At 41.4% G+C, this 10,332-nt stretch overlaps 1 protein-coding gene across 1 annotated transcript; it reads left to right on the plus strand.

The window, feature by feature from the left end:
* Positions 1-2,903: 2,903 nt before the first annotated feature.
* Positions 2,904-7,019, plus strand: Osi2 (DUF1676 domain-containing protein Osi2). Its single transcript, XM_036819295.3, has 5 exons — positions 2,904-3,020; positions 5,066-5,411; positions 5,675-5,821; positions 5,969-6,108; positions 6,366-7,019. Exons 2-5 carry the CDS (start codon positions 5,068-5,070, stop codon positions 6,905-6,907), a joined length of 1,173 nt encoding a protein of 390 aa, XP_036675190.3. The 5' UTR covers positions 2,904-3,020; positions 5,066-5,067; the 3' UTR covers positions 6,908-7,019.
* The last annotated feature ends 3,313 nt before the right edge of the window (positions 7,020-10,332 follow it).

The following is a 10,332-nucleotide window of genomic DNA, read 5'->3' on the forward strand; positions in this document are numbered from 1 at the left end:
TGTATAAATTTGAGGGAAAAAATTTTAAAAAAATGCAAAAAATGTGATGCTGAATGAAAGAACTGGAATGCAACTACAACAGTAAGCATAACCGCAAAAATAAATATAACGTTTGATTTAGACTTGTTCGGCTTATAACATCCAACTATTATCTTGCGTGAACCTACACCCAAATAAAAATCGCCCTTAATTCAAGAAATTCGCCTTTAAATCAAGAAAATCGCCTATGATTTTCATCATAGATTTTCATGAAATAGATAAAACCGTTTCTTATTTTAATGGCAACTATTACATGGGAATATAGTCTGTAAATTTTTATATTTACCTGAATTTATTAACCCCGGCGTGAACTCGAACCCGCAACTGCTCATACCATAGCCAGACTTCTTAACCATTCGGCCACGCGTGCTTCTTGTCATACAATAACTAAAGAGGGCTAATGTGTTTTTGGTCCAGCTTTACGCATACCAATGGCGTTTATTCTGATCTAAACCTTTTTAACAACCGTTTAAACAATTTGGTAAATAGAAAATTGAAACTAATAAGAATGAAAATTAAATAAATTAAAAAAATAAAGAACATTTGCCGTGGCGTGGGCTCGAAGCAGGTACTTTTGTTCGATTGTTTATTGACCGGACGTCTTTACCAGCTAAACCACCATTAAAATGTATAAAAAAGTCACTTTCTCTCAAAATATGGGTATTTTTATCCTAAATTTAAGTAAGAATTTACCATTATTTCAAGAAAAAAAATCAAGAAAAATTCGCCATTAGTTAAAGAAAAAAATGGGATTCTTCCTCTTCTGATTTACAAAAAAAAAGATATGGCGAATTTCTCAAATTTTATACATATTCTCTATAATCAAAAAAATATTTCTTAATTCAATGACGTTTTAAAATCACTGGCGATTTTCTAATATTTATGGTGATTTTTTTTTTGAGTGTAGCTGCAGTTATTGTTTGGCAACTAAGTCAAAGCTGAGTTTCAACTGAAAAACAAAGCTCAAGTTCTAGTCATTCAGTGCTTATAATTGGATTTCGCTACTACAAACTACAAATTTGTTCGTCACATTTCTAAAGACGGGAACTGATATCACCCCTTCCATTTATAAAAATTTTAAAATTCATTTGTCTGTTTTATGATACATTTATAGTGTAATAACTATAATTATAACAGTGAAAATAGACCTACTTAACATTTTTTTCATAGTTATGTGACATCTTAAAAATGATTGACTTGTAACTTTACAAAATAATATCCTGGCCCTCAATTCAATGTTTATAATTAGTTTTCGCGCTGCAAAAACTACAAACTTTTTCGTCACATTTCTAAAGACGGGAACTGACATCAATCCATCCATTTAAACAAATTTGGAAATTTATTTATCTGTTTTCTGATACATTTACAGTGTAATAACTACTTAACTTTTTTTTCCATAATTGTGTGACGTCTTAATAATACTAGGCATATCACTTTATAAAATAATGCCCTGGCCTTCGTAAAAAAAAAGTTAATTTCGGTTAAGTGTAGAAAAGTAAACACTTTTAGCCAAAGCTTGAGTGAAATATACTGCCACATTTTATATCAAAATTGTCTTTCATGTCATTAATTGATATTGAAAATATTTTATAACGGGCTAATAAAAATTAAATTTGAACTAACCTTCTGTTAGTACCCAACTAGTTTTGCAAAATAAGAAGATTTTTTTTTAATCTTTAAAAGATAAAAAGGAACTAAAATAAAATGTCTCTAACACCAACAGCAAACATTAAGACTCTTTATTACGCATCCCGAAAAAAACTGTTTGGAGGGCTTTGAAAATAGTATCTGCCATTGGAAAAGTCTATTAATCTGAACTATTTGTCCGCAATTTACAAAAAATTGCTCTCGGTTTGTTTATTTAGGCGGAAAAAGCTCTGTAAACGGTTGTGTATATATTTTTGCGGAAGTCCAAGTACCACATATTTGATTTAGCCCACTTGTTTTTGGTTTTTCTGCCTGCCGCGTGATTTAGATGCATTCATGCTATTTGCGTTTGATGAATTTTCCCACTGGCCAAATCCCTCAAAGGACTGCCCAAGTAGATGATTCAATTACGCGGCAGGGGAACATGTCCGGCACAACAGAAGCGTCCTCCACCGCAGGACGGCCCCCCGGCCACGCCCCTCGGGCTGACGGAAGCAATTTCCGCCCGCGGGCTTCTGTTTGCGGCCTCGTTGGCAGTTCGTGCCTCCACTGACCGGCGAAAATCGGGAAATCGTGCGAGTGTGGCAACGGGAAAACCCACAGTAATGCTGCCTGTTGTTTTGATTTTTGTGGCAGCCAGATGGGGGAACTTCCCCAGTTGCCCCACAATTGCCACCGCAGGAAATTGCAGAGAATGCAAAAACCAGATGCAGGTTTGTTCACATTTCGCCCTGACTTTAAACGTGGGCGTTTCCAAAAACCAGTTTGCAGTAAAAGTAATAATGGTCTGTGAGGCAAGAGGCCAAAAATTACATAACCCCCTGGTGGCTGTGACGTACGTTTTCCCGGAATGAGTCACTTCGGCAGTTTGTTGGCTCTTTAAATCAAACTCGAATTAAAGCCAAGGCCTCGACGTGCGCCACAATAATTTGGGATTTTCTCAAGGCACACGAACGCTCAGCCCAGCCGGACGCAAAAAAGTAGTCACAGGTACAGGTCGTTGTCTCTCACCCACGGACCCAAAGGTAAACCCGGTCGCTTCGGCGGATTGATCGTATCCACAACCTACCGCAAGTGCGAGCGTATTAAGATCTGTCTCTTAGCCATCATCGTTGTGGGCCAAAAGCGACGACAGCGTCTGGGCCATTGTCTCATGTTGACTTTGCTGGCGACTCCTCCTCTCGCCACTTCTCGCGTTTCATATAAAATCTTTGCCGGCCAGCAGCCACGGCACAGTCGCTTTTGGCCAGCAGAAAGGCAGAGTCGCTTGCAAAAAGCGTTAAGGATACACAATACCAAAAACCACCTCAGGCGTTTATAGGAAACAGCAAAAGGTAAACAGCGGAAAAAACCAACCAAATATGATGTACAATCAAGTGAAGTGAAGTGAAATGAACTGCGAGAAATTGTGTAATAACCAACTGAAATGGATGTGGGAAACGCTAATATTGCCAATTTCGGCGAACATTCGTTTGTGACCAATAGGGGCTATTATGATTGTTATTAAATGCTTGCCAAATCGATATTTCCGAAAACTGTAAGAGTAATGGTTGAACTTAAATGGTGAAATGATTTAGGGATCTGAGACCGTTTTTAACATACCTTTACAGAATCATAATTAATTTTCAATTATTTAATCAATTCATGTAATTTAAAAAGAAAAGCCTTCACTTTGTAGAGTAGATTTTCATAATATTTAAAACTATGAATTGAAAAGCTCAGAAATATTACGAAAATAAAGCAGAGCTAATAGTTTTACCGGATACAGATATTTTCTAATATTAATACATTAAGGCAATTAAAGCATAACCAATTTGCATAGTTGTAAAAAGTAATGCTGCCAATTTATTTATTTTTCGCTAAATGTATACAATCATGGTGAGCGGTTCAAGGGTGCACATAAATTTCTGTATCTTTCAACCCGATAAAGCCATCATTACCATTTATCGCCTCTGTAATTTCGTAACGTCGACCATCACCAGTCCACATTTCATTGACCTTCAGCGGCGAATGCGAATGGAAAAGCAAATCAAAGAGCAAAACAAACTCGACACAGTGACCAAAATTTGTTTTCGCTTTCGAAACCCCGTGCGATGACCATTGAGTGGCCAAAAATTCGCTATGAATCACTAACCTATTCAGTAGTCCATAAATCTTCCGCACCCATCCCATTACAAACCCACATAAATATCCGGAATCTATTGTCTGCTTTCGGGCGCTCGAATTGTAGTTGCCATAAACTTTCGACTTTCCCACCATACAGAATTCTTCGTTGCATACCGTTTGGCGCACGAAAATCTCTTCTCCTGGACATTGAATTTCTGTAAAGATGGTGGCCTCTTTAAGTTTGGCCCAAACCGCAAGCGGATTGACACACAATCGTCGTGCTGATGAGTCCCAATCCGGGTTTGGCCCAAATAGGAGCCTAACGAAAGTAAAAGCAACTGCCCGAAAAAGTCCCTCGAGCATAACAAACTTTTCGCGTGCGATTTCAGTTGGCACCAATCTTAATACAGTGGTTATAAAGCCATATTCGAAATGGAAATTTCCTTATAAAATGTGATCCACTTTTAATCTTACCTGTTTTGGCAACTAAAATTTGAGAAAAAGTAAGAAACAACAAATTTAAATAGTGTTTTTGACTACCAATCGGCTTGCTATTAGTCAACAAGTTCTTTAATATTTATATAAATTATTGAGTGCTTTTTTAAGAGCGATGAGCGACTAGAAATTTCGGATACCTCGCTTTGAGATCCTTTTAGACCACTCAGCTCTACTTTTCGACCCACTGTCGATACTTCGAATTAAGCACGCCTTATTGCATTTCTGGATGACCGGATATGTCCAACCTTTTTAAAGCACATTAGACCCGCTGTTTATGCGCCTTAGCACGGGATTCAATTACGGGCATTTGCCGCCCCATTGCCGCCAAGGGGTTAAGCCAGCAAACCGGTCCGCCTGCATTTCACTTTAAGACCAGCTTCTTTTGTGCGTCTATCTGTATTTTTGGGTGCAGAAAGCTCGCCCCGAGAAATTTGAGCAAACTCGAGTTAACAGTAAACACTGAAGAGCAAAGAGTGGTAAGATGTGGCTTAAGTCGGCTTGAAAGCGAGAGTTATTACGTGTGAGCGGCTAATTGCACAGTGTGCCAATGGGCCTGTGAGCCATCCGAAAAGTGTGTCAGTTTTAAGTGGAGAGCCAATCCGTTAAGCCAATAAGCAGTTGCCAAAAAGTGTCTTGCACACAAGCGTTTTTTGACATCGCGTGTCACAGCCGAAGAGGCTGGAACAATCGGGTGATGGGAGAAAACTTCAGCGATTCGAACAAAAAATGGTGCCAGTGGCCGTGTCTAAGCCATTTCATCTTCTCCTGCTTGCAGCCATGGCAATGAGAGCGCTCGTCTTACTGGCCTTCGTCACTTTGGTGGCCGGCGAAGGTCTCCGTCTTCCGGACCAGCAGTCGTCCAGCAACATCCAGCAGGTCTACGCGCCCCAGCAGCCCATCCAGCAGATCCAGCAGCCCCAGCAGATCTTACAGCAACAGCAGCCAGGAGTCGGCGAGGAGCGAGGCAGGTCCTCCCTGCTGAGCATCTTCGGGCTGGGCACCGACAACGATCCCTACTTGGCCAGGACCAACAGCAACTGCCTCGGCGGCGACCTCTCCGAGTGCTTCAAGACCCAGGCCCTCAACACCTTCGACGAGATCTTCTTCAAGGACCAGTACAAGTAAGCATCAGAATTAAAGTTCTTAGAAGTCTTGAATTTGGCAAGGCATCATATGACCCCCATAAAATGCATATTAGCCTGCTCACATAAAAGGCTGGTTTCCTTTTAATAGCAAGAACATATAGTTGTATATACAATAAAATATACCGACATTAAATCAACAAGAGAAGAGTGGTTTACTTAGCCATCTTTTCCCAGACTCATTTTTCATTCCCACACACCACTTGAGGAGGAAATTAACCAGCAATCCCTTTAATTCCCAGGCTCTCCGACTTTGCTCGCGTGGTGCGATTGCCGGAAACCCAACAGAGGTCGTTGGCCCAGGAGCCTTTCGAGTACTCCGAGGAGCCACGTGGCGACGACGACTCATGGAATCAGCTGCTCAAGTATGGACTCCGAAGGGCCGAACGGTAAGCTATCACAATTAGCCAAATGACTGCGGCTCGTGCCGGATGCAAATTAATTTGGGTCCCCGAAGTTGGCCCGGCTTTTGCATAAAATATGAGATTTTTATGAAATGTAAATGCTCATTCCCCGACACGTTTTCCTTTCTGCAGCTTTATCAAGTCCACGGCTCTGGAGGTCGAGTGGCCCGAGGAACTCACTGAAGCCGGGCGTTACGAAGCCCGTTTCATCGGCAACGACATCGATGGTGAACTGGACCTCATTGACGATGGACAGCGGGCTGGACACTTCTGTAAGTCCTAAACCATTATTTATTTTTGGGTTCAGGAAAAACAACTTGAAATCGAAGGATGCTACGAAGAAATGCAAATGAGCTAGAAATGGCTGTCCTTTTGATATCATTGATGGTTTCCGTTTTAATGTAGTGGTACTTTAAAAGGACCAGGGAAGTCACAACTTCAAGTTGAGCCTGAATGCAAATCGACTTTGGAACATTCGTTTTTAAATTCGGAAAAATAATATTAAATTGTTTTGTATTACTATTTACAGCCCGCAAGAAGCTGAAGAAGATGATCATCCCCCTGCTGCTGGTGCTGAAGATCTTCAAGCTGAAGCTGCTGCTCTTCCTGCCCTTCATCCTGGGCATTGCCGGTCTCAAGAAGATCCTTGGCCTGGCTGCCATCGTTCTGCCCGGCCTGTTCGCCTACTTCAAGCTGTGCCGCCCGCCAGGTGGCGCTGGAGGAGGCTTCGGCGGTGGTCTGTCCGGCCTGTTTGGCGGCAAGAACCCCTTCCCCGAGTACAATCCCCAGGGAGTGGGCGCTGCCACCTACTACCACCACCACGAGCACTTCGAGGGCGGCCACGGTGGAGCCTCTAGTGCCCCAGGACCCTACTACCGCCCAGAGCCCAGCTTCGCCAAGCCCTACACCGACTACTACAGCAAGAGCTACCAGGGCCAGCAGGTCCAGGGTCAGCAGGTCGCCGGCAACTCCGTCAGCTTCGGGGATCCCCAGGAGGCGGCCTACAACGGCTACTACGGACGCAACTCCGGCAAGGACATCGCCGCCGAGCAGCAGCCCCAGAAGAGCTAACTTCGAGGACCTTGACCAACCCACGTTGTTATTTATTCGGCCTCCGGCCATGTTGCATTCCTATAAGAATATTTATTACGCTAATTGTAAATAAAACAAAGTTTTAAACGTACACCAATTAATTTCGTGCTGGAAAGGAAGGAAACCATAGTTGCCCCCGGGTGGGGAGGGGGAAGCCGATGCTGTTTCCAATTAATGGCAAAAATTTCACTACAAAATGCTTCTCCAAATTCTGCACTTGCTCTGCTTTTACTCACACTGAAGCCGATACAAATAAAATGCAGCTTTTAATTAAGGCAATGAAATGCCAAGGCGAGAAACTGAGGAAAAGTGGACTGGCGTGTTTTTTGGTTTTGCTTTTTCTGAGCGAGGGTTGCCATAGAGCTCGGGAAAATGGCAATAAATCATCTGTGGCACAGCGGCCAGTAGCTATAGATCTCCTTTCTTGTTAATTTATCCGCTTCGCTGCTGAAAAATCGATAATAACATATATTTATCCTTCGACTTGGATACATTTATGTGGATGCTGAACCGATAAAATCTAAAGTACTTTTAGGAAACTGTGAAGCCATTTATCTAGTTTTTATTGCATAGCTGTCAAGCAAAAAATATAGATTCTTGGAAATGAATATGGCACATTTTAAAGCTAAACTATTGTTGTTAAATTGAATTGAAATTAATCAAAGGAACATCGTAGATAAACAAGTGTCAACAAAATGTTAATAAATTCATTAATCAAATCATCACATTGTCATTTGCAAAGGTTTTTTTTTCTATTCTATTCGAATTTATTCATTCGAAAAGCTATCATTGGGAGCTATTCATTCCCAAAACGCTTCAAACCTCCTCCGATTGGCATGGCCAACTTCAAAGTCAATGCCAAAACCAAAGCGGTGATATTGGTAGTTGCCTGAGTAGCCGAGTAGCCTGTGTCTGGCGTTGTCAACACCGTTGGAGGAGTCGACTGGCCTGGACCACATTTTCCAAAAGAAAGCGCAGCAGCCGCTTCCACTGGGCTGCCAGGCGGCTTGCTTCAGATTGAGAAATTGTTATGACTACAACCGGGGGCCACTTAGGCAGTTACACGGTGAAAAAACATAGAAAAAGTTCATCAATTCAAAGCCTCAAATTGTCTAATTTAATATAACTAGCAAAGGAACTAGTTTTATTTCGACAGTACTTCTCTGAACACCATTGGGCAAGTAATTAGATGCCCAATCGATTTATTGATATTCTCGAATATAATCTTTTTGGCATGCCAGATCACTTATGTTTAGATAACGTGTGTCTAATTTATTTAAACTAATTTGCATTTATAAGAAATAGTCAACTTTAGAAGAACCATTTTTAATTTTATGGGATTGTTGCTAGCTTCGGTGATATTAAACACATCTAGTCGTCCGGCTTTAGAAAAATTGTAATTCTGAAATATTAAAAATGTTATGGTATCCCAGAAGACAAAAACAAAACGATAACAATCAATGAAGATATTTATTTATTTAAGATGATAGTACAGTTTACAAAACTTATACTAACATAGGGAATGTAGTGCTAGCTACGAGGCCTTCGGAATGAAGATATAATTTTGTAATTACCGTTTGTGTAATATATACAGTCGCAGATCACATAAAAAAGTCTTTTATTAAAGTATTTTAAGGTTTTGTGGGTGGTACGTGAGATATAACCATTAGAATAAAGTGAGTGCTTTTTAAAAAAAGGAACATGTATTTTCTTGAAGATCAACTTGGTTAGGCAAACCATATAAACTATAAATTGTAAATAAACTAATATATGATTACCTAAAAGACAATTGACGTAGAGTTTGGTACCTAACAATTCTAGTTCCATACAGGGTCGTAAAAAACCATATCGCGAATCATTTTGTATGCAGTAACTTTTTTTCTCCCTGTGCACTTGTTGCCTCAAGTGGCCTGGGCGGACGCATTTGGCTTATGGTGCTGTTGATTTGGGAGTTGCGATCGGAGGAGTCAAACGGCTTATGGACAGATCGACTAGCGGTTTTTGCGACCACATGAACACCACAGAACACCACTTTCGTGGCCGGGCGTCCCACTTTAGCGCCTCACTGTCCAGCCGGCTAGCCTACTTCCAGATCGGTGCAAATTCCGTGGAAATTCGAGTGGCTCTTGCGGCTGGCCGCCAATTTTCGGTGTGTGCAATAACTTTTGGTCTTGGCGGGAAAATTGATTGAATTTCCTCGGTAAATGCCACCGGACGCACAACCTGTTGGGCCGTCACGCCCTCGGGACACGGCTGAATCCGTAATAAATGCAATAAATTACACCTGCTCTTAATCTGTTCCGGCTAAAAGCAAAAGGCCCGGAAAATGCAGCTTGCGTGTGCGGAATGAAATTGCCTGGCACGAAGGGCAGTCCCTCGGCGGTGGAAAAAGAACACGAGTTTCCACAGCACCGCCAAAGTTGATAGCCGCCACGGGGGTTTGGAGAACATATTGTATTGTTCCCAGAAATTTATTAAAAGATTAAACTTTAAAATGCAATGTGCTATATCAGAGCTCATATACAAAATGAGAAAAGTTCTACCAACTGAATATGAACAGGATGAATAATAGCTTTATTGTAGGATCTGCAATTTTTATAAGAGATATAATAAATTTTGGAATTAAATGATTACTTTTATGAGCGATTTTTTTTTTATTTTATTTTTTATTCTAATCTATTTAAGATAATAATAATAAGATAGAAAAGCATGATTGATTGGACTAAAATAACTTAATAATAATATAATAATAATAATAATAATAATAACATGTGGTACTAAGAATGATTGAATGATGATAAATACGTCTAATTCACCAAACATTGAACCCCACTTTCCTCCAAGGTGCGCCCCTGGCTTCAAGTGCTCCGTGGAATGAAGAGCTTTTGACTAATTGGAGCAGCTGAAAACTTTTCAGGTTTGCATGCGTGTTGTCAATGGCAGTACGTATGTCTAGTTTTCGCTGCTAATTTTCCTGCCCACTTTTCCAACCAACCCCCCTTGCGGCTGAGGCTGTGTGGGAAAATTGGCCTCTTTGTTGTTGGGAATTAGGTCTGTTGTTTACTTTCGACTGGCTTTGTTTTTGTTGACGACCCACGCTGGCAAAGACAACAAAGGCAGAGAAGAACTTGTCGCCGGGGAAAACATAAACAAAGTCATGGGTGGGAGAAGGCGGCGGCAGGTTGGCAAGACAAGGCCATAAGAAGAGGCTCCGGAACTGGCCAAACGAGTGGGCCTGGGGCCAAGGAGCTGGTCTTTTTGGCGACCAGTTCCAGGTGCAAAATCAACATCGAGTGCCTGCAAAATCAAACGCCGGCGTCGCAGCCAGCGCCGACTGCGGCAGAGACCTGTATTGTGTTTGCGGCGCTTTTGGCCGCTTTTCATATAAAATCGAATTCGCTGGC

The sequence above is a fragment of the Drosophila suzukii genome, chromosome 3, assembly GCF_043229965.1.
Source record: "Drosophila suzukii chromosome 3, CBGP_Dsuzu_IsoJpt1.0, whole genome shotgun sequence".
Classification (NCBI taxonomy): Eukaryota; Metazoa; Arthropoda; class Insecta; order Diptera; family Drosophilidae; genus Drosophila; species Drosophila suzukii.